Genomic DNA, 25,955 nt, shown 5'->3' with positions numbered 1-25,955 from the left:
GTCTTAGAATACATCTGAGTATTTCCATTATTACCCCCATCTCTAATATCCAAGTGACATATAAGCCCAGCCCATCCTTTCTGTTCTCTCTTTTCCTAAGCCCCTTTGTCCCCATTTACATTTCTGCCAATATCATTGCAAGCTGTCCCTCTAATCAAATTTAACAGATCAGCCAGCATAACTTTTCTTAAATGTTAATCAGAGTTCATAATCTATGACTAATAATTCACCAATGTCTCCTATTCCTTAATGGTATAATACAAGCTATAAACTCACATACTAGCACAGTAGTCCTGAATGGCCTGTAGACCTTTGTAGTTGTCATTGGGCCATGTGGAATCCCTCTACCTTGTTCCAGGACTATCCCTCCAAGCTGTGTCACTTGCTTCTCCTGACTGTGTAACAATGTTCCTATGTTCCTCATTTTGGCCTAACAAATATCAGGTCTGTCACTGATCCATAAGGAGGCCTTCACAGCTCCTTACCCTGCATTTCCTTGGCTTCTTAAACTAACCATTATATACCACTAGCATAGTTTTTAATGGATTTATTTATTGGAAGTCCCCACAGTAGACCTTCACAGAAGGCAGTTTTTACCTTTTAAATCTGTATCGCCTTTATCTCCTTTATATATCACCTGTCACTCTGAGTGACACAAGTATATTTCAATATTCCCTCATAGGTGGAAGGAAATATAGAAGGAAGAAAGAAGAAAAAACATAAGGAAAGAAGGGAAGGAAAGAAAAATATATATTATTCATTAGCCTAATTTGACAAATGGTGAGAACTCAAAAGTTGTGGAACAAGTAAACAATGAATAAATCAATTAAATAAAATCAGCTATGAATTCCCTGGCTCTCACTTTTGAATTACAGTAAGTTTGCTGTCTTACCCTTCACGAAGTGGTGACTTAGGGCCACTGTGGAAGTACAGTGGGCAGCCTTCAGGAAAATGGCCCTTTTTGCTTTCCTGGCAAAGACATTTAGCTTTCAGTTACTAAAGGGATCAAATACATAAACTATTAAAAAAAAAGTTTGCGTGTAAATAATAATTAGTCTTATTGAAGTGTTCATTTTGCTATATCTGAACCATTCTGCAGAATAAAAATCTGTGATCTTTTTGACAAAATGTTATAGGCAGAAACTTCCCAAAAACTGGAGGACTAAAAAGAGGGGGACCCAGGCAGATGGTTAAAATTTTACTTCTTTACCTAAATCTGTCACATTTTTTTAAGGAGTGTCTTTCAAACTCAACATAAGCTAAATAAACATATGTGACCCATGGTATGGTCAGAGTGAAAAGGGCCAAGTAGACCTGGTTTGGTACCCTGGCTTCACCTCTGGGACATTCATGTTTAACTACACTGAACCTCAGATTCCCTATTTGTGAAATGCAGATAATAATTTTGCCTTAGAAGATTAAAAATGGAGGCTATAAAATTCCTACAGTGCCATTCATTTGGTAGGCCCTTGGAAAAGTGACTATTTCTTCCGTTTTGGCTTTGTCTGAATACTTATCTAACTCACTGTAAATTTACCCAGTTCAATCTCCTCCAAAGGACAATTAAGATTCATTTTCTCTATTCCAAAGCCATTCAAACACAGAGAATGTGTATTATTTCTAAATATGATAACCTCTCTTTTCAGTAATATTCATGTAGGATAGAGTTCCTTTCATTATTTAATTGTTCAAGTCCTCAAAAGACGTCATTTTCTGTCTAGAAGGGGTTGTGCATATCAGTTGACCTAGATTTTGGTCCTAGAATTTGTGGACAACGCTTGTAATTCTTTCATAAGTTCAGCAGAGTTCTGGGCCTGTAGAGATAGAGTGATCTTTACCTTTAGGACAGAGAGAGCTGGCCTTGCTTGTGAAACATTCTAATGCTCAAAGCTGCCCGCATGCACAGATATTCTGTCTTCATCTCCCCTTCACAGATGACAGCAAAACTCGGGTAAGCAGCAGCCTACCTTCAGCCACCCTGGGCAGCCTCCTGGATGACCAGCACTGGCACTCAGTCCTCATTGAGCGCGTGGGAAAGCAGGTAAACTTCACTGTGGACAAGTACACGCAACATTTCCGGACCAAGGGAGAGGCAGATGCCTTAGATATCGACTATGAGGTGAGTTGATACCTTCTGCAGATCTCCAGGCACCTTGTTCAGGATCAGTGTGAAAATCAGTAAACAGAAAATCAATAGAGAAAAATCTTACCCTGAAGCTTATCTTCCCCTTCATCAAAGCCCAGGCAGGCTACAATCGGGGGATCTGTGGAGAGAATCTGAACAACGAATGAGCATGGGCATGGGAAATAATGATGGTAACTCACAAAGCACTAGCTAATTGTGTGAAATTTTAAATCAGCAAGCCTCAATTTTATTTCTTTTTGTTTGTTTGTTTGTTTCACCCTCTATCATTGCTTAGTCTCTTGGTTAATTCAGTCATTATTTTTCAAAAATCAAATTTAATTAGCTGAAGTAATGGGCAATAAGGAATTAAACTAAGATAATGTTACATGTCAATTATACCTTCATAAAATAGGAATTATAAATAAGACCTAAAGAAATCTAAAATATGAACTATAGGTGCTTGTCTTTAACCTTCATTCCTAAGCAAACTTTTAACTAATACACATGAATGTTGTTACTTTCTTATAGAAAAGATACAGTGATGTGTATCAATGCTACAAAACAAAGAAGGTTGTACAGAGTTCTGCAAAATGGAAGCCAAGAGTTAACCATTTTTACTAGTAGTTCACTTCAAAAAGTACATTGTGCCTTTATTCTATATCAGTTGATGTTCTAGGCAATAAAATTAGAGATTACTGAGGCAGGGTGCCTGATCTGGAGGAGCTTACAGTGTAATAAGTAGTCATACCTGGAATAACTGATACAGAACAAGGAAATGAAAGCTACAGTGGAGGGCAGCACTGATCACTGTGGAGATATAAGAGAGAGGACACTTAGCTCAAACTAGTAAGATGGGGATAGGCTTCCAGCAGAAGAGACCGCTGTCTCACAACAGATATAGGGCTGGCTTGATGAGGAAGGTCAACAATGTAGGCTAGGCCAGACAGCCCACTGCAGAGCAAAGGACATAATTGTTACAGTCCAGTGTTTATGGGCTTTGAAACAATAGGCAAGCAGTTGTGTTGGAGCCAACTGCTGCTAACTCATAAGGACCAACTGGTAGACTTTCAGGAATGTTATAAGCTGGCTGGTAAACACAGCCATTATTAAAAGTTAACTTATACAAACAGACTTAAAGTATTTTAAAAGGTAATAAATTTATTGATTATTAATTATTTTATTATAATATATTTATAACTCTGTCTATTGTAGTTAAGGTCTCTTACTTCTGCTATATCTTTGTGATGGAATAACAACTCTTCTCAATTCCATGTTCAGTAACACCCCTTTAATAGTTTAAAATCCACCACGGTGGGAACCTTTCCATTAGGGCTATTAGCAAATAATATAAATCAAGATTTGATTTGTTTTATTCCTTGTCTAGACCAATAATGGATAAACTACAGCCAGCCCGTAGGCCAGTTCTGGCTTAAAGCCTGTTATTCTCCAGCCAGTGTGTTAAGAAAAATGTTCACATTTAAAGGGTTGTCAAAAAATAAGAAACATAAATGAATACATGACATACTGTATGTGATTCCAGGTAAAAATGTGCACTGAAAATTCAATAACACCATTCTATTAGAATTGATTGATATGTGAAATTTACAATAAAGAATATCCTAGATTTTTGTAAATGATGTCTATACATTGTTTATATCAGTAAAATAATTTAATGTTGATTTACATGCACATATACAGACACACATACATAAATGTCTGTGTGTTGAGTTGGGCACCATTAATAGCCAGATTCTAAATCTTTATCAACATACCAGTTGAGGCAAGGGGTAGTGTACGATAAAACTAGAATGAGGGAAGACCCAAGTGATGGTGGGCCATGTAAGCCACACGAAGGAACTTAAACTATGGGGCATAAGGAGCTGCAAAAGGATTTCTTGTAGGATGGTGACATGACCAGTTTTATGTTTTAGGTGAGTAAATCTGATTATATGTTTCAGGAGTCAGCCCAATTAGCATCTCCTGAAAATTTGCTAAAAATGAAAATACTCAGGCTCCTCCCAAATTTACAGAACCAGAATCTCTGGGAGAGGGTTCCAGAAATAATGTTTAAGAGACAAGAGGGAAGGAGGGGGGGCGGGGAAAAGGAAGGGAAGGGGAAAGTCAAGGAACATATAGCAAGGACTCATGGACAAAACCAAAGGGGAAGAGCTGAGGGAGGGAAGGATGGAGGGGGCAAGGGAAAGTGGTGGTGGGGAGGCAGAGACAAATGTATTTGAAAATATAAATTAAAATAAAATTTAAAAAAATTAAAATAAAATAAAAGCTCTACAGGTGATTTTGATATGCCTAACATTTGAAGACCCCTATTTTAGAGCAGTTACTCTGAAACAGCTATTCTGTGGCTTAGCCTTCTGGACAGGTAGAAGCAAGGGGTTGCTGGATAGATTGTTGAAAACCCTGGTATGATATAACTTCAGTCACTAATGAGAGACAGAATAGAAGAGTGGAGGTGGTGATGAATAAGTGAAAATCTAAGATATTACTTATTTTTTATTCAATTTCTATGATGAGCTACAAGAAAGATTTTCTCTTTTGATCCTAATCTTATTTTAGAATGCTGTGGATAAGACATGACATTCATTAACTTCAAAAGAAAATTTGTCATTCTTTGACTCAGAATGCAAGATACGCACTAGATTTTTTTTAGTCGCTTATAACTAGAAGTCTATGAATATCGGTCATTCTAATTTTTCAATTTTGTTTAAGTAATTGAAAAAAGAATATACACAATTTTGAAAATATTTTAAAGCAAAGAGATATCTTTTATGAACTTGAGGATAATTAAAAAAGTAAGATCTTATTTGTGTCACTCTTTCCCCAATTACCTAACCTCTAATGGCATAAGATAATTGTAAAGTTCATTTAGTTGCCTGTTTTAATATGTGTTTTTAAGATGATATCTATTGGTCTGTGATGTCCTGTGTAGAGAATCTCTATGGAATCACAGCTGAGTGGCATAAAATGAATGTCAGTATTGAGAGAAAGAAATCCAATGAAGTCATTCGAATTTATGAATTGAAACAGATTTCTTTCAGGAAATTCCTGAATTTCTTGGTACCTCATATAAATGGTTCCCTAATAAAAAAATTAAAAAGCCAAAATAAATCTTGACATGTTCCCATGAAGCAACCTCTGCTTCAAAAAATTAAGTCCCATCCAGAATGCATGGCCAGCTTGCTCAAATGAGATAAAAGAAGACAGGTTTACTGGAATAGTGGTATTGGATGTTTGGCTCTATTGGAATGCAAGAGATATGTATCAGGAGAAGTCTCTAGAAAACTTTGAAACCTTCAGCTTTTTAACTTTCACCTTAAAGGCCATGTAGAGAAGAAGAGTACTGGGGACAGAAGTCCTGTGCTCTGATCATTTCACCATTAACTAGTTGTATAAGTCTGGAAAATGAAAAATTTTAACTTCTGTTACTCAGAAACATTGTTAGCACTCTTTTTTTAAGGGATAGAGCTAACTAACATCTAAATCTAAAGTTTATTTTATGACAATGGTGTTCATTAATCAGAATCTGGGTTACTGATTTGATATCTGTCTCATATGTGCACATGAGAGCCCTGGACACAGCCAGCTAGAAGGGTAACTGAATTCAGCCCCCCCCCCCAGTTTTATAAGTTCTTTATAAATTTTGGATATTAACCCCTTATCAAATGTATCAGCAAATATGTCTTTTTGTTCTCATCGATGGTTTCCTTTGATGTGCAAAAACCTTCAAGTTTTTTTTTCTTTTGTCTTCCTTGTCTAAGGAGATATATCAGATAAAATGTTACTAGAAACACTGTCCAAGATTTTACTGCCTATGTTTTTTCTAGGATTTTCTAGGTCTAACATTTAAGTCTTTAATCCATTTTGAATTTATTCTTGTGCGTGGTTGAGAAGGTAGTCTAGTTTCTTTTTTCTTCACATATCCGTCCCAATTACCCAACATTATTTATTGAATAAACTATTTTTAGCCCATTGTATGTGCTTGTTTCTTCTGTCAAATATTAATTTACTATAAAGATGCTGGTTTATTTATTATTAACACCAAAAAAACAACCTAATTTAAAAAAATGGTCAAAGGAACTAATAGACACTACTCCAAGAGGACACACAGATGGCCAATAAACATATGAAAATATGCTCAATGTCACTAATCATCAGAAGAAGGACAATTAAAACCAGAATGAGATATCATCTCACATCTGTCAGAATGGCTATCATTAATGAATCAACAAACAAGTGCTGGCAAAGATGTGGAGAAAGGGGAACCCTTGTGCACTGCTGGTGGGAATGCAGATTGGTTGAACCACTCTGAAAGCAGTATGGAGATATCTCAAAAAATTAAAAATGGATTTTGACCCAGCAATCCCACTTCTGGAAATACATCCAAAAGAACCCAAAACACTAATTTAAAAGAGCAGCACCCCTATGTTCATTGCAGTATTATTTAAAGTCGCTAAGATATTGAAGCACCCCAGGTGTTCATCCATAGATGAGTGGATAAAAATAACTATGGGACATTTACACAATGGAATACTACTTGGCCATAAAAAAGAAGAAAATTTTACCCTTTGCAAGAATATGGATGGACCTGGAGAACATTATGCTAAGTGAAATAAGCCAGTCAAAGAAATACAAATACCATATGATTTCACTCACATGTGGAATCTAATGAATGAATGGAACCCACAAGCAAAATAGAGACAGATTCATAGAGAGCAGGATGACAGTAAGAGGTGGGGAGGATAAGAGGTGGAGAGATTGAGCAAAAAGGAAAAGGGGACTCATGGACATAGACAACTGTGTGGTGATTCTGGGGGGTAGTGAGGAAGGAGATATAAGGGGAATAAATAGTAATAGAAAACAAAAAATTAAAAAAAAATTATCAGAGCATGTATTGCTGTTTTAGAGCTATACCCTATCAAATTCTACATTGTGGTTAATTATATTACACAAATCTATCTTCCTCTTCAAATTTTAGTGTGATGTAATAATATTTGGCAAGAAAATATGGTAGCTCTCATTCTTCTTTCTTCGATCACTTTAAGGATATCAATAAAATGGTACAATGTCTTTCTATGAGGCATCTAGTAGGAAATTTACCACATGCAAACAGTTGTCTGCTTATCTTCCTACTTAGACAGTAAAAACAGACAAGGGCTCATAGAATTTTCATCAAACAAATGAAAAGCAGAAATAATGTATTGCTTTGCTTCTCATTAGAATGTCATCCCAGTTCATATCATTCAGCCTGTGTGACTTTCACCAAATGGTTGTGAGGATGACTACAGCAATTCACTTCTTTTCCAGCCTGGAGGAGAAGGGCTTCAGAAAGAGAGATTTTTAAGATGTTAAAGATTCTGTTTCTCTGAGATTCTTATAATCCCAGAAGTTCATTCATTCATTAGATTCCACATGTGAGTGAAATCATATGGTATTTGTCTTTTCTTATCAAAATCACTCAGTGATCCTGTTTTGAATGTCTTACAATCATCAAAACTATTAAAAACACTTTTAAAGTATATGATTTACATGTTCTTAAGACTGAAAAGGCATTTTACAGAATAAAAATATATATATTAATCTGATTTATTAGTTAAAAATCTTGATTATCTCAAGCCCCCTAAATAATTAAAATAATGTGTGTATGTATATATCTTAAAAAATAAGTTTTATCAAAGTTTTAAAGAAATATGAGATAATATTTATATGAGTGAAGATTTTGGGAAGTCTTTCTAAGTACAATGTAAATTTCAGAAACCTACAAATACAATATATGAATGATTTTGTCTATATAAAAATTAAAAAATATATATTCACATGCTATTTCACAAAAATGCATATATGACATCACCTCCCAAATAACTTGAAAACATACTTTAAAATTCAATTAATAAATAAAAAGACCTCTACAAATTATTTTTATAAAGGTAAGTCAATGAAAAAACAGGTAAAGAACATGAATATGTTAAAAATACAAATTGCTCTCCCATATATGAAAATATGTTCAACCTCACTTAAAAAGAGAAAAGCAAATTCATGGTACAATTATATTTTTAACTTAGATTGCAAAGACCAAAAATTTTATAATGTTGGGTTGGACAACAAGAAGCACCAGTAGTGTTCTATATGTTGTTTTTGGGGGTGCAATCTATACAATATCAAAAAGAGTGCAATACCTTTTAAAATTGGAAACACACAATTCAAACCAATCCTCTTTCTGGCAATTTACCCTAGAATTATAAGCAAATGTATGCAATGGACAATATTTTAGGAAAAATAAAAAATTAAAACTTCCCCAAAAGTTCACCAAAAGGAGGTTAATAAAAAAATTTTAGTGCATTCACAGGGAGACAGACCCTCTAATATACCAAGTGACCTTGCACTGTCTACATAGCCATGTAGCCAACACCTTGCTCAACAACTGACCTAGGTCTGGAAAGGACAACTGTGATTCTCCTGAAACACAAGGAATGGAGGCCTTCAAGGAGCAGCTCCAAGTCCATCTCCACTGTGCCCCTGCCCCTGTAAGATTATCATAGCAATTCCTCATTGTCTCCAAGGTTCTGATGAGGCCTTTCTTTCTGCCCTTGGAGAAGAGAGCTGCCCTACATAGAATTGCTACTCTGTCCAGAATTGGTTCTACAACAGAAGGCTCCCACTGCGTGTGCTGTTGTTGCCTGACCTGTTTTGTTTTTGTATTGTCTTTTTTTGGTGTGTGTGACAGGAACCATGAGCAGGTGCAGTACTTGGCCATTTTTCCCTTTTCTGTCTGAGTAAATCAAAACCATCCGAATTGAAAAGTAGCTCTTTCTCCTTTATCTTTGCCAGCCCATCAGGCAGGCCTTGAACTTGGGCTTACCATGTTATTATCTGTGTTTGCTTGAGAAACACATGCAGAAATATTAAGTACCCATTAAAAAGGATGAGGCAGCCCTACTTGTTCTTATATAAACCATCACCAATATAAATTATTAAATGAAAATAAAAAATCATTATCCATTGCAGGGTTATTGCTACCTGTGTTTAAAATATAGAAAAGAATGTATAGAATTGAAAGCACAGAGAGACAAAAATATCGAGAAGGATACTAATGAGATGGAAAAGGCAGATAAGAGAGTACGTTCAATGAATAAAGAGTCTGAATTTTTACTTTATATTGTTTTTAAACTTTTTAAATTTTCTATGACATGCAAAAAAAGTATTTTAAGAAACCAAGACCATAAAATACATGACTAAAAGATATTTCTTATAATTACTTCTAAAACTACATCATTTGATTTTTATTTATAGTTTTCAAAAACACACCACTTATGATGTTATTAAATTTATATATATTTTAATCATCTTATCATGTTCACCACAGCCATAGAATCTAAGCCCATCATAAGGGTAGAGCTATTCCTTTTTCCTTTCATTTTTCTTGAGGACTGTCTCTCATATATAACACTCAGTAAATATTTGTTAAGTACACAAGAAAGCTTCCTTTTGTGAATTACAGAAGATAACTATTTATGCCCTGCTTCCCATAAGAAGTTCCTAATACTTCCCCCATGCTCAGAGGTCAACTCTTTTTGTCACTCTTACTTTATTTGACATTGCTTCTGTCACAGGACAGACATAATTAAAACACTGCCTGGACACAATACAACTAATTTATTTGGTTATTGAAATACTGCAGATCACTAGGGAAACTGTCATCCAAATCATGTGGTAGTATAAATAATATTGATCCTTTTATTCTTTGAAAAATCTGTAGCAAAGCTAAAGTAGAATGCTTACATGGAGTAAAATAAACAGAAGAAGAAAATAAGAAAAAAATAAGCAAATGTGAAGTGGAAGTAATAAGGAAAAAAATGGAAGAAAGAGTGAAGACAACATGGCAGAGGAGTGAATGAAAGTCACACTGACGTCCTTCCAGACCAGTCTGGAATTACAACTAAATTATGGAGAAATCACATGGAACAAACAACTAAACAATAGAAAGAGAGAAGCCTTATAACCTCAGGTAGAAAGAAGAATCAGCTTCAGCACAGTTTGACTACATATGCACAAAACATAAAAGACATGGTGGGCAGGATGGACCTTAGTCAACCAGGCGGAGGGAAGGCCCACCAAAGAACAACCATACAGAATCAGAACCCAATCATTTCCAGAGAGCCAGCATAAATGGCATAAAAGGCATCAAAAGAGCATCAATTTCAGGAAACCAGAGACTGCACAACTGAATTTCACAGTTTTCCTACCATAGCATCTCATACCACAAAGTCAAGAAGTCAAAACAGGTCAATTTAAGAAGCAGGAGCAAAGAAGAAAAGTCTCACAAAAAATGGGAAGAAAAAGGAACAACCCACAATGGAAAGGAAAGGAGGAATCGGCAGAATGAGTACTAAATGAAAGGCAAGTAAAATATCAGATATTGAGTTCAAAACAATTATTCTAAGGAATCTTAATGAGCTCAGTAAGCTCAGAGAGAATTACCAAAAACTACAGGGAATCTATAAGGCACTTACTGCAAATTATACCAGCATGAAAAAAGACAAAGGGATTATCAAGAGGAGAAAACAGGAAGTAAAGAATACAATTTCTAAATTGAAAAACAAAGTAGAAGGAATCAACACCAGGCTAGATGAAACAGGAATAAATCACTGAGCTGGAGGAAAAGGTGCAGAAAAGCTCCCAGAAAAAGCAAGAAAATGAAAAAAGACTAAAAAAAAAATGAAGAGATGTTTAGGGAAATGCAGGACAACCTGAATCATAATAATATCTGTATAATAAGGATATCAGAAGGAGAAGAAGAGGAACAAGGGATAGAGAACTTGTTTGAAAAAGTAATGATAGAAAACTTCCCTAATTTGAGGAGAGAAAAAGACTCACAAGTCCAGGAAACACAGAGGGTCCCATTTTAAAGGAACCCAATGAGGCCCACTCCAAGAAACATCATCATTAAAATAGCAAATATCAAATAGCAAAAAATAGGACAAAGAGGAATCCTAAGGCAGCAAGGGAGAAACAGATGGTAACATACAAGGGAGCCCCAATATGGCTAGTACTGACTTCTCAACAAAAACAATACAAACCAGAAAGGAGTGGCAAAAATATTCCAAGGAATAAAAAGCAAAGGCCTGTAATAAAGATTGCTCTATCCAGCAAGGCTATCAATTAAAATGGAAGGCAAAGTAAGGAGTTTCCCAGACAAAAGAAGGCTAAAAGAATATACCTCCACCAAACCAGCACTGCAAGATATGGTAAAGGGACTGCTTGAAGAAGATTAAGAAAAAGAGTGAGAAAGACAGGAACACAGGTACAAAGGGAAAAAATGAATACATACCTATCAATATTAAATTTATATGTAAATGGATTAAATGCTCCAATTAAAAGACATAGGCTAGCTAAATGGATTAGAAAACATAACCGGCACCTATGCTGCCTACAAGAGATCCACCTCAAAACAAAGGACTACAAAGACTGAAAGTAAAGTGATGGAAAAAAAAATATTACAAGCAAATGGACAGGAAGGAAAAGCTGAGGTAGCAATAGAAATACCAGACAATATAGATTTCAAAACAAAGGCCATAAAAGAGACCCAGAAGGACACTTCATAATACGTAAAGAAAGAATCCATCAAAAAGACTTAAACATTGTAAACTACTATGTACCCAGCATAGGAGCACTCAAATACATTAGGATAATCTTGGAGGACTTGAGGAAAGATATAGACAGAAACAAATGATACAAGGCGATTTTAACACCCCAAGAAAACAATGGATAGATTTTCCATGCAAAATATCAACAAGGATATTGTGGAACTGAACGACGCATTAGATCAAATGGACTTAACTGACATATATAGAATCTTCTATCCCAAAGAAGAAAATTACACATTCTTTTCCAAGGCACATAGAGCATTTTCAAAGATAGACCACATCATAGGACAGAAAACAAACATCAACAAATTTAAGAAAACTGAAATCATAACAAGTATTTCCTCAGACCACAAGGGCTTAAAACTAGAACCCAACCTCAAGGAAAGAACTAAAAAACATTGAAATTCATGAAGACTGAATAGCATGCTATTAAAGCATGAATGTGTCAATAATGAGATCAAAGGATAAATCAAAAAGTTTCTGAAAAATAAACGAAAACATACACAAAATAGTCCATAATCTATGAGACACAGTGAAGGCAGTCATGAGAGGGACATTCATAGCAATACAGGACTATTTAAGAAAGATAGAAACATTTTGAATAAACAACCTAACTCTACATCTTCAAAATTTAGGTAAACAAAAACAAACAAAGCCCAGAGTGAGTAGAAGGAAGGGAGTAGTCAATGTTAGAGCAGAACTGAATGACAAAGAGACTAAAAGAACAACTCAAAAGATCAGCAAATCCAGGATCTGGTTCCTCAAAAAATTAAACAAAATCGACTAGATTTTAAAAAGGAGACTCATGAAGATAAAATGGGAGAGGACCCTAAAATCAATATCAGAAATGAAAGAGGAGAAATAAAAACTAATACCACAGAAATACAAAGGATTGTCAGAAATTACTATGAGAAATTATATGACAAGAAATTTGAAAACCTCAATGAAATGGACACATTTATAAAAAAATATAAACTTCCAACATTGAATGAAGAAGAAGCAGAAAGCCTAAACAAACCAATAACAGTTGGTGAAATTGAGAGCTGTAATAAAAAAACTCCCTGCACACAAAAACCCTGGGCTGGACGGTTTCACAGGAGAACTTTACAAAACATTTATGGAAGAGCTAGCCCCTGTCCTTCTCAGACTACTCCAAAAAATCTAAGAAGAGGGAAGACTCATAAACTCTTTTGATGAGACCAGCATCATCCTAATACCAAAACCAGATAACAACACAATCAAGAAAGAAAACTACAGGCCAATATCATTGATGAACCTAGGTGCTAAAACCCTCCACAAAATATTGGCAAACTGCATTCAGTACTACATTAAAAAGATCATCCACTATGATCAAGTGGGATTCATCCCAGGGATGCAAGGATGGTTCAATATTCACAAATCAATATACATAATACATCACATAAACAAAAAGAAAGACAAAGATCACATGATCATATCAATAGATGCAGAAAAAGCACTTGATAAGGTACACCATCCATTTATGATTAAAAAAGCTCAGCAAAGGGGGAATAAAGGGGCATACCTCAACACCATAAAGGCCATAGAGGAAAACCTAGAGCCAACATTATACTCAACAGGCAAAAACTAAAAGCTTTCCCACTAAGATTGGGAACAAGACAAAGTTGTTCAATTTCACCACATCTGTTTAACATAGTATTGGAATTCTTAGCCACAGTGATTAGACAAGAAAATGAAATAAAATGCATCCAAATTGGAGAGGAGGAAGTAAAACTATCATTGTTTGCAGATGACATGAGAGTACACATAGAAAACTCCATAGACTCCTCCAAAAAACTACTTGACCTAATAAGTGAACTTGGCAAAACACCAGGATACAAAGTAAAAATTTAGAAATCAAAGGCATTTTTTAATGCTAACAATGAAATATCAGAAGCAGAAATATGGAAAAAATCCCATTTGCTATAGCAGCAAGAAAAATAAAGTACCTAGGAATAAACCTAAAAGGAGATAAAAAGACCTGTATTCAGAAAACTATACAGCACTGAAGAAAGAAACTAAGGAAGACACTAATAAATGGGAGCATATACCTTGTTCATGGATTGGAAGAATTAAAATCGTCAAAATGTCCATACTACCCAAAGCAATTTATACATTCAATGCAATCCCTATGAAAATACCAATGACATATTTCACATAGAACAAACATTTCAAAAATATATATATGGAACTATAAATGACCCTGAATAGTTGCTGTAGTTGTGAGAATAAAAAAAAAAAAAAAAACTTGGAGAGATTACAATACCCGACATAAAACTATATTACAAGGTGACTGTAATCAAAACAATCTGATACTGGCATAAGAACATACACATAAATCAATGCAACAGAATAAAGAACCCAGAAATAAACCCATGTCTCTATGGTCAATTAATGCTCGACAAAGTTTTCAGAATCATAAAATACAGTAAAAATAGCCTCTTCAACAAATGGTGTTGGGAGAACTAGACAGCTACATGCACAATTGAAATTCGACCACCAACTGATACGATACACAAAAATAAACTCAAGATGTATAAAAAACTTAAATATAAGTTATGACACTATAGAAGTCCTAGAGGAGAACATAGGCAGGGAACTCAGATATCTCACGCAGTAATATTTTCACCAACATATCCCCTAGAGCATGGGACATAAATGAAAGAGTAAACAATTGGACTTATTCAAAATAAGAAGCTTCTGTACAGCTAAAGAAAACATCAACAAATGAAAAGGGAGCCAACTCTATGGAAAAATATATTTGCCAATGATACCTCAGACAGGATTTTGATCTCCAAAATATATAAAAAATTCACAAGACTCCACTCCAGGAAGATAAAAAATCCAATTAAAAATGGGGTAAGGATATGAACAGACAGTTCTCCAAGGAGGACATAAACAGGGCCCAGAAACATGTGAAAGGATGCTCATCATCAGTACCCATCAAGGAAATACAAATTAAAACCACAATGAGATACCACCTCACACTGGTCAGATTAACCATCATAAAGAAATCAACAAACAACAAGTGCTGGCGAAGTTGTGGAGAAAAAGGAACCTTAGTGCACTGTTGGTGGGATTGCAGACTGGTGCAGCCACTGTGGAAAATAGTGTGAAATTTCCTGAAAAAGCTAAAAATGGAACTTCCTTTTGATCCGGCAATTCTACTGCTGGGATTATACCTCAGGAATACTGAAACACCACTTCAAAAGAACCTAGGCACCCCAATGTTCATAGGAGCACAAATGACAATAGCCAAGTCTGGAAGCAACCTAAGTGCCCATCAGTAAAGGGGTGGATCAAAAAACTGTTACATTTACACAATGCAATACTACAGAGCTGAAAAAAAGAAGGAACTTCTACCCTTCACAACAGCATGGATAGCCTTATGCTAAGCAAAATAAGCCAGTTGGTGAAAGACAAATACCATTTGATCTTACCTGTAAGTGGAGCCTAATGAACTAAACATATAAGCCAGGAAAATATAACCAGTACCACTGAAAGAAAAAACAAATGAGCTGTAACCAGAGAGGAGGAGGGAGTTGGGTAACGGGTAACAGGGAAAAAAAGGGGAAGGATCAAGTCAAGAAACATCTATAAAGGATTCATGGACAAAGCCAAAGTGAGGAAGGATTGAGGGTGGAAGGAGGGGGTGGGTGGGGAAGGGGAAAGTGGTGGCAGGAAAATGGAGACAATTGTACTTGTACAATTTAAAAAAAAGATTTTAAAAAATTGAAGAAAGAATCGTTCTTATTTTGAATGACATTTTGTGGTTTTGTTTAATCCCTTTAACAGCCTGTGAAAGAGACTATTTTGTCTTTTATCACATACGTAAAACCAAGACAAGGTGCTGTTGAGCATCCCATCCCTCTTCCCCAATAGCCAAAGTAAGAGACACAGGACTTGAGCCCAGGTATGTGGCCATTGGACTGGAAATCCTTCTGTCAGGACTGGTAGTCCGGCTTTCTCTCTGAAGGAGGATTATTCCCTCAAGATTCAAGAAAGTTCTGGCCCTTATCCTGGCTTCTGCATAATTTCAAGTCTTGAAACATAAAATATACATGATTTAAACAATTACTTGGAGCTATTATTTCTAGTTTCAAATTTAGGATGTGATTTGTGGACTCGCTAATTTTATGTTTGCTCAGGTTTTATAGCAGTGAAATGAAACATAAAAGACTACAGTTAAATATATATTGAAAATAAAATAATTGTGTGGAACATGAGCAAGGGAATATTTCAATAGTAGTAGTATACACACAAAGATCATCTTTTTACTAAAAAGAACTAAAAAATAAAATAAAAATTTTATTCTAGTTTAGCTACTATAGGGTGGTAGAATAGGTTTCAATTACCTAGTAAGACTTTTGAGGCTTGCTGAATTTAGGCTAAATTATTGTAAATGTCAGTAAAACAGCAAAAAGTTAGCCGGGCTCCAGTTGAAGCTTGTAGGACCTGAGGCAAGTGTGCAAATGGAGCCCTACGTATTGGAAGTTTAAATATTTGAAGAGTTAAAAATAAGCTAACAAATTTTGAATAAAATACACTCTTCTCTATACTTTGACAAGTGTACCTTGACAGATATATCCCACATGCCCAGGCTCTGTCCACATTGTAAGTGGCTGCTCTTTGGTCACTCTGCAGCCCTTGGGCCCATGGTCCACTAACAGGAGGGCAGACTAGGAAGAAAACAAACAGTGCAGGGTCTCACAGCAGTTTCAGAGCTGTTTAGGGAGGGAGCTCTGAGATGCTGTAGAGGAAGACCAAGGTTTAGAAAGGTCCTTCCCTCATTGACTCCAAACATTCCCTCCCATGAGTTTGGATGAAACCAGATGATAGACCCAATCGGGCCCTCTACAGTATCAGTTTTTAGCAGGAACTCCACGTGCCTGGCTGTATAAGGGCAACCAAATTTAGAATTTCCAATGAATTCCTTGCTTGAATGTTAAAATATACATGATTTAAACCATTGTCTAAATAATCTGAGGTAAAAGCACCGTACACTTATTCAGACAAAAAATTATAAATATATGTTGAACCAGTCAAAATGTGTCAGCACCTGATTTCTGTGAGTCTGTAAAAAGATACCTATTTAGAGACAGAAACCATAGGCTAGCAATTGATCAGATTTGGATCAACAGCAACACTAACAATAATTAAAAAAGAGGTCTGGATATAGCCAGTAAAATTTCAACTTGTATTTAGGTGTAAAACCTGCTTTTTAGCTTGAGAATGTGCAGTTGCTCTAGGAGAGAAAATAGGAAGAGATGGTTTATGCTGTTGAGAAAATAGTGGTGATTTCTGCTGCTGCATTGTACATCCCTCCTCCTTTTCTTCTCTGCAGGCAGATTGCAGAAACTCACCAAATGGTGCGTGGCTGTTTGTGTAAGACTAAGGGTATCCTGAGGTGATGGCACTTTCAGTTTTAAAAAAAGAGAAAGTGTTAGGCAAACTAGGACACAGAGTTCACCTTAGCCTGAGGCCTGATTCACTGAGCGGGTTACTCTCTTGAACCAGAAATAGAAACTAGAGGCAAGGCGATATGCACAAGGGTTAAAAGATAGGGCTTGAGACTGAAGCGTTGAAGTCCAGCACCCCGACCTCTTAACTGAACAGACCTAATCAAAGTGCTACACTTTTGTAGGCCATTGTAAGCACAATTTCTGGTTGACCTTGAACTTTACATCCAGTTGTAACTATTACATATTTTAATATTCTCATACTTTATTTTCATTTCCCATTTTATCAGAAATGTTTAATAGCACTATTGACAAATAAGTGAGATTTCGTCATATTAATTCTTGATTATTTCCTTTAAGAAACTTCATAGTCTATTTGAAACGTTTCCTATTTTTCATCTTTACAGAAAATAATTTGTGACTGTGCACATAAGTTTCTTGGTATGATGTAGGTAGCTGAATAGAGGTATATTTCATTGGTCTCTTGGCTTTAGTTTGGCCATATTCACTAAGAAGTAAGCATTGGAGATGAATATAAAAATGTTGATTTTCTTTTATTTTTCTCTTCCTCTCTAAAACAATGTTTTATTTAGTATTAAAATGGTCCAGAGAAGTAAGTAGTTTTGTAAAGTAAACTCATAAAAAGCAATCAATTATAGTTGTTTATACATGGACTAATCGGTATTCTTTTAAATGTATAATCAAGTTGCACCTATAAATATTTGAGCTACTTGTCTCATGCATACAACTGAATCTACTGAAATTCACTTGCTTTCCTGTTCCTTCAGAAGTTATAACTCAGGTGTTCTATTTTGTCTTGTTTTTTCCTCCTCATAAAGCTTAGTTTTGGAGGAATTCCAGTACCAGGCAAACCTGGGACCTTTTTAAAGAAAAACTTCCAGGGATGTATTGAAAACCTTTACTACAATGGAGTCAACATAATTGACCTCGCTAAAAGGCGAAAGCATCAAATTTACATCGTGGTAAGTCAATATCTTTTCAGCTTGACAGTTTCTAACCCTGTACAACCCCCCCTCTTTGTTACCTCTTCACAATATATGTTTAGCACCCTTTTAGAGGTCCCATTAGCCTTTCATAGCAAGCAGGATGAAATGCAGGGATTGGGTCAGTGTGGATTGCATCATTAGGAGAAACAAACATACTAGAGGTACCTGGACAATTTCATGTTCCTGGTCATGGAGTTGTGCAGAAGTTGCAAGTAATTTCTGCAGTCTGAACTGGGCTAACATGATTCTCTTTATTACCTATTGGAAATGAAACAACAGAACCAAATACTGTGTTGAACTCTTATTGTTGACACTTAAAATAGGGCATTTTGAATGAAAGGTTGAACTTTGGGGCATTTTGAGATTCCCTCTTCAACATTTACCATGTTGGCAAGTTAAATAATTTTTAACTAGTAAGTATTTGTTCTCTCCAATAGACCGTGAGTTTCATGAGGGACAGACCTGTCTTGTTCTTTGTCACTAACGCATTCAAAAAAGCTACAAGAGTGCCTTGTACATGATTGGTACAGACTAGTATTATTTTCAACTATGATTGTGGAGTAGTCTATTTCTCCTTCCACTTCTAGCAGTTTTTTACATCACATATGGTATAGCCTTGTTGTTTGGTACATACACAGTAAAGGTTGTTTTGTCTTCCTCATGGATTGGCCATTTTATCCATGTATAATGTTCTTCTCTGTTTACGATAATTTTCTTTTCTTGTTATCACTGGACTGCAGTAAAAGTCCTGACTCCCCACTAAGCCAACTTGATACTAACCCTGAAAGGAGTGGTTGGGGTTCTTCATTACTGCTGAGCAGGGGTAGAGGTCCAGGTTCTGCTGGACATGCGGTCTACATTGCTACAGGAAGAGGATTGCTATATGTTGTCAAGGAATAAAGTCCAGGCTTCCTACTTTGTCATCTCTGACACCTAGCTGGAAGCTCTGAGCACCTGTTATAGCATGGCTGGATAGAAGTGGGACCAGTTTCGCAGGGTTTTTTTCTTTCTATTTTTTTTTAATTGTTCAAATCCATTTGTCTCTATTTTCCCACCACCTCTTCTCCGTGCCCCACCCCTGACTTCCCACCCTAAATCATTCCCCACTTTGGCTTTGACCATGGGTCCTCTATGCATGTTCCTTGATTCGACCCTACCCCTTCTTTTCCCAATTACCCACCTCCCTCCTTTCTTCTCCTTACTGTCAGTTACTTTTTTCTTTCAATGTTGCTGGTTATATTTTTCTTGCTCTTTGGTTTGTTGATTACATTCCACTTGTAGGTGAGATCATACCGTATTTTTCTTTCACCCCTTGGCTTATTTCGCTTACCATAGTGCTCTGCAGTTCCATCCATATTGCTGTGAAGGGTAGTAGCTCTTTCTGTCTTTGTGTAAAGTACAGTACCACAGTTTTTCTATCCACTAATTTATTGATGGGCACTTAGGCTGCTTCCAGCACTTGGATATTGTAAATTGTGCTGCTATGAACATTGGGGTGCATAGGTTCTTTAAAACTGGTATTTAAAGATTCTTAGGGTATAATCCCAGCAGCAGAATTGCTGGGTCAGAAGGCAGTTTCATTTTCAGCTTTGTGAGGAAATTCCAAACTGTTTTCCACAGTGGCTACAGCACTCTGCATTTCCATCAACAGTGTACTAGGGTTCCCTTTTCTCCACAACCTTGCCAGCACTTGCTTGTTGATTTGTTTATGATGGCCATTCTGAACTGTGTGAAGTGGTATCTCATTATGGTTTTAATTTACATTTCTCTGATGAGTAGTGATGCTGAAATCATTTCATATGTCAATGGCCCTGTTTAAATCCTCATTGGAGAAGTATTTGTTCAGTTTCTTTGCACATTTTTTAATTGGATTGTTTTGTTGTTGTTTTTTTCCACCTGGAGTGGAGTCTTGTAAGTTCTTTAAATATTTTGGAGATCAAACCACTGTCTGAGGTATTACTGGGAAATATATTTTCCCAAATGGTTGATTCCCTTTTATTTTGCTGTTTTCTTTAGCCATGCAGAACATTCTTATTTTGATGAAGTCCCACTTGTTTATTCTTTCCTTTATGTCACTTGCTCTAGGGGACATATCAGTGAAAATATGTCCCCCTAGATATCAGTTGCTTGAGATATCTAAGAGTTTCCTGCCTTTGTTTTCCTCTAGGAATTTTATGGTGTCACGACTTGTATTTAACTATTTTATCCACTTTGAGTTTATTTTTGTGTATGGTGTCAGTTGGTTGTCAAATTTCAATTTTTTGCATAGAGCTGTCCAGCTCTCCCAACACCATTTGTTGAAGAGGCTATTTTTACTCAATTTCATGCTTCTGAACCCTTTGTCAAGTATTACTTGACCATAGAGACATGGGTTTATTTCTGGGCTCTCTATTCTGTTCCATTGATCTATGTGTCTGATCTTATGCCAGTACTAGACTGTTTTGATTACAGCAGCCTTTTAATATAATTTGATATCACATATTGTGATCTTTCCCACTTTGTTTTTCTTTCTCAAAATTGCTGCAGCTATTTGGGATCATTATGGTTACATAAAAATTTTTTAGTGGTTTGTTCTATATCTGTGAAGTACATCATTTGTATTTTAATAGGGATTGTGTTGAACCTCTAAATTACTTTGGGTAGTATGGACATTTTGATGAAGTCAATTCTTCCAATCCGTGAACAAGTTATATGCTTCCATTTATTTGTGTTTTACTTGATTTATTTATTCAGTGTTGTGTAGTTTTCTGAGTATAGGTCTTTTACTTTCTTAGTTAAGTTTATTCCTAGGTACTTTATTTTTCTTTTTCCTATAGCAAATGGGATTTGTTTCCTAATTTCTGATTCTGATATTTAATTTTTGGTGTACAAAAATACCTTCAATTTCTGAATATTGGCTTGTATCACACTGTCTTGCCAAGTTCACTTATTAGGTTGATTAGTTTTTTGTTGGAGTCTATGGGGTTTTCTATATACACTTTCATAACATCTGCAAACGATGACAGTTTGACTTCCTCCTGTGAATTTCGATTCCTTCTATTTCTTCTTATTGTCTGATCCCTGTGGCTAAGACTTTCAATGCTATGTTGAAAGAAGTGTTTTTTTTTCAACCTTGTCTTCTTCCTGATCTTACTGGGAACGATTTTCGCTTTTGCCTGTTGAATGTGATGCTGGCTGTAGGTTTTTCGTATCAGCCCTTTATTATGGTGAGTTATGCCCCCTTTATTCCCACTTTTCTGAGTGTTTTTTATCATAAATGGATGAGGTACCTTATCAAATGATTCTCAGCATCTATTGATATGATCATGTGATTTTTGCCTTTCCTTTTGTTTATGCAATATATTACGTTTATTGATTTGCCAATATTGAACCATCCTTACATCCCTTGGAGGAATCCCACTTGATCTTGGTGAATGACATTTTTAATGTATTCCTGGATGTGGTTTGCAATGTTTTGTTGAGGATTTTACCGTCAATGTTCATCAGTGTTATTGGCCTGTGATTTTCCTTCTTGGTTGTGTCTTTATCTGGTTTTGGTGCTGGCCTCATCAAAATAGTTTGGGAGTCTTCCCCCTTCTTGAATTATTTGGAATAGTCTGAGAACACGGGCTAGCTCTTTCTTAAATGTATTGTAAAATTCTCCTGTGAAACTTTCCGGTCCACAACTTTTGTGTGCGGGGAGTTTTTTGATTATTGCTTACATTTCACCAGCTATTTTCAGTCTATTCAGACTTTGTGCTTCTTCTTCATTCAGTGTTGGAAGGCTATATTTTTATAGAAATTTGTTCACTTCACCCAGGTTTTCAAATTTCTTGCCATATAGTTGGTTGTATTAATTTCTTAGAATCCTCTGTATTTCTGTGGTATCAGTTGTTGTTTCTCCTCTTTCATCTCTGATTTGGGTCCTCTCCCTTTTTTTCCTGATGAGTCTGCTTAAAGGCTTGTCAATTTTGTTTATCTTTTCAAAGAACCAGCTCCTAGATTTGCTGACCTTTTGAATTGTTTTTTTTATTTTATTTTAATTTATTTTTTCAAATACATTTGTCTCTGCCTACCCCCCACCACTTTCCCTTGCCCCCTCCTTCCTTACCTCCCTCAGCTCTTCCCCTTTGGTTTTGTCCTTGAGTCCTTGCTATATGTTCCTTGACTTTCCCCTTCCCTTCCTTGTCCCCGCCCCCCCCCCCTCCTTCCCTCTTGTCTCTGTTGATTTCTTTTCTTTTCAGTGTTGCTGGTCTTATTTTCCTTGCATCTTTGTATTGTTGGTTAGGTTCTGCTTATAGGTGAGATCATATGGTATTTGCCCTTCGCTCCCTGGCTTATTTCACTTAGCAAAAAGTTATGGTACATATACACAATGAAATACTACACAGCAGAACGAAAAAAAGAACTACTAAACTTCGTGACAACATGGATGGAACTGGAGAGCATTATATTCTTTTATTCTCTGTCATTCAGTTCTGCTCTGATCTTGACTATTCCCTTCCTTCTACTCACTCTGGGCTTTTTTTGTTATTGTTTCTCTAGATTTTGAAAATGAAGGGTAGGTTGTTTATTTGAAATGTTTCTATCTTTCTTGGGTAGGCCTATATTGCTATGAATGTCCCTCTCATGACTGCCTTCACTGTGTCCCAGAGGTTTTGGACAAGAGTAGGTTTGTTTTCACTTGTTTCCAGAAACTCTTTGATTTCTTCTTTGATCTTATTGACCCAGTCATTGTTCAATAGCATGCTATTCAGTCTTCATGACTTTGAATGTTTTTGAGTCTTCTCCTTGAGGTTGGTTTCCAGTTTCAAGCCCTCATGGTCTGAGAAAATGCTTGTTATGATTTCAGTTTTCTTGAATTTGTTGAGGTTTGTTTTGTGTCCTATGATGTTGTCTATCTTTGAAAATGCTCTATATGCATTTAAAAAAATGTGTATTTTCCCCTCTTATCAGTGTGTTTCTGTCTATATCTTTTTTGAAGTCCTCTACGATTTTCCTAATATATTTGAGTGCTCCTATGTTGGGTGCACAGATGTTTACAATGTTTATTATCTTCTTGATGGATTCTTCTTTTGAGTATTATAAAGTGTCCCTCTGGGTCTATTTTTATGACCTTTGTTTAGGAATCTATTTTGTCTGATATAAGTATGGCTACCCCTGCTTTTTTTCCACTGTCCTTTTGTTTGGAGTATTTTTTTTTCCATCCCTCTACTTTCAGTCTTTGTAGGTCCTTTGTTCTGAGGTGGTCTCTCATAGGCATCATATGTGCCAGTCATGTTTTCTGATCCATTCAGCTACCGTATGTTTTTCAATTGGAACATTTAATCCATTCACATATAAATTTATTATTGATAGATACGTATTCATTTTTCTTCCTTTGTATCTGTCTTCCTGTCTTTCTTCCTCTTTTTCTTCATCTTCTTCAAGCAGCCCCTTTAGCAAATCTTGCAGTGCTGATTTGGTTGACATGTATTCTTTTAGCCTTCTTTGTCTGGGAAACTCCTCACTTTGCCTTCCATTTTAATTGGGAGCCTTGATGGGTAGAGCAGTCTTGGTTGCAGACTGTTGCTTTTTATAACTTGGAGTATTTCTTGCCTTACCCTTCTAGTATGTAGTGTTTCTTTTGAGAAGTTATCTGCTAGCTCTATCAGGTTCCCTTTGTATGTTACTACCTGTTTCTCCCTTGCTGCCTTTAGGATTCTCTGTTTGTCTTTGATATTTGTCACTAAATTATGATGTGTCTTGGAGTGGGCCTCATTGGGTTCCCATTAAATGGGGCCCTCTGTGGTTCCTGGATTTGTGTGACATTTCTTGTCCTCCAATTAAGGAATTTTTCCATCATGACTTTTTCAAACAGGTTCTCTATCCCTTGTTCCTCTTCTTCTCCTTCTAGTATCCCAGTTATACAGATGTTATTATGTTTCAAGTTGTCCTGCATTTCCCTAAGTGGTTCTCCATTCTCTTTGAGTCTTTTTTCATTTTCTTGCTCTTTCTGGGAACTTTTTTCTACCTTATCCTTCAGCTCACTCATTTGATCCTCAGCTTCATCTGGCCTGCTTTTAATTCCTTCTACTGTGTTCTTCAATTCAGAAATTGTATTCTTCATTTCTTCTTGCCTCTTGTTGATAGTTTCTATGTCCTTTTTATGCTGATATAGTTTGCAGTAATTTTCTCATAGCAGTTTCCCTGTAGTTTTTCTCTCTGAGCTCACTGGGCTCATTGAGCTTCTTTAAAATCATTATTTTGAACTGAATATCTGACAGTTTACTTGCCTCTATTTCATTTAGTTCTCCTTGTTGGGATTCCTTCTTTCACTTCGATTGTGCTTTGTTTCTTTTTCTTCCCCTTGTTTGTGAGACTCTTCTTTTTTTTTAATTTATTTTTTCAAATACATTTGTCTCTGCCTTCACCCCAACACTTTCCCTTGCCCCCTCCCTCCTTCCCTCCCTCAGCTCTTCTCCTTTGGTTTTGTCCATGAGTCCTTGCTATGTGTTCCTTGACTTTCCCCTTCCCTTAATTGTCCCCGCCTCCCTCCCTCCTTCCCTCTTGTCTCTTTTGGTTTCTTTTCCTTTCAGTGTTGCTGGTCTTATTTTCCTTGCATCTTTGTATTGTTGGCTTGGTTCTACTAATAGGTGAGATCATATGGTATTTGCCTTTCATTCCCTGGCTTATTTCACTTACCATAATGCTCTCCAGTTCCATCCATGCTGTCGCGAAGTTTAGTAGTTCTTTTTTTCTTTATGCTGCATAGTATTCCATTGTGTATATGTACCATTATTTTTTGATCAAATCATCTACTGATGGTCATTTAGGTAGTTTCCAACACTTGGCTATTGTAAATTGTGCTGCTACGAACATTGGGGTGCATAGGTTCTTTTGTATTGGCATTTTGATATTCTTAGGGTATAGTCTCAGCAGGGGAATCACTGGATCAAAAGGCAGTTCCATTTTCAGCTTTTTGAGGAAATTCCACACTGCTTTCCACAGTGGCTGCACCAGTCTGCATTCCCACCAGCAGTGTACTAGGGTTCCCTTTTCTCCACAGCCTCACCAGCATCTGTTGTTTCTTGATCTTTTTATGATGGCCATTCTGACCAGTGTGGGGTGGTACCTCATGGTGGTTTTGATCTGCATTTCTCTGATGGCTAGTGATGCTGAACATCCTTTCTAATATCTCTGGGCCCTCTGTATCTCCTCCTTGGGAAAGTGTCTGCCCAGGTCCTTTGCCCATTTTTTTAGTGGATCGTTTGTCATCTTGGAGTGGAGTCAAGTGAGTTCTTTATATATCTTGGAGATCAAACCTCTATCTGATGTATCGTTAGCAGATATGTTTTCCCATATGGTTGACTCCCTTTTCATTTTGCTGATGTTTTCTTTAGCTGTGCAGAAGCTTCTTATTTTGATGAGGTCCCACTTGTTTATTCTTTCCTTTATGTCCCCTGCTTTAGGAGACATATCAGTGAAAAAATTGCTGTGTGGGAGACTCTTCTTTTTTATTTTTGCTTTTAAATTGATCTGGCTTGACTTCCTAACTTTGTGGTATTAATTTCTATGGTAGGAGACTGCTATTTTTTCTTTCTCTATCTGCCTCTAATGATATCAGATGTTGACCCCACATGACCTTATGCAGTCTTTTCAAGACTTCCATGAATTATTGTCTTTGGCTGTCTTCTTCAGTTGTTAATCTAGTCTCTCTGCACTCAGC

General features: G+C 36.2%; 1 protein-coding gene across 2 annotated transcripts in view; it reads left to right on the top strand.

The window, feature by feature from the left end:
• Positions 1-25,955, top strand: part of CNTNAP5 (contactin associated protein family member 5) — a 1,056,232-nt gene that overhangs the window by 532,614 nt on the left and 497,663 nt on the right. The window contains exons 6-7 of one of the 2 annotated variants that reach the window (XM_054575031.1): positions 1,935-2,119; positions 18,101-18,241. In XM_054575031.1, coding sequence (XP_054431006.1) covers positions 1,935-2,119; positions 18,101-18,241 — 326 coding nt within the window. Of the gene's footprint in view, positions 1-1,934; positions 2,120-18,100; positions 18,245-25,955 lie in introns of both variants that reach the window. The other variant, XM_054575030.1, reaches the window with a different exon arrangement.

This window comes from Pteronotus mesoamericanus, unplaced genomic scaffold (assembly GCF_021234165.1).
Source record: "Pteronotus mesoamericanus isolate MK-2021 breed Mesoamerican mustached bat unplaced genomic scaffold, CSHL_Meso_final contig_27, whole genome shotgun sequence".
NCBI lineage: Eukaryota > Metazoa > Chordata > Mammalia > Chiroptera > Mormoopidae > Pteronotus > Pteronotus mesoamericanus.
Note: the sequence above shows the minus strand (reverse complement) of the source record. Positions and strands in the feature narration are given on the sequence as shown.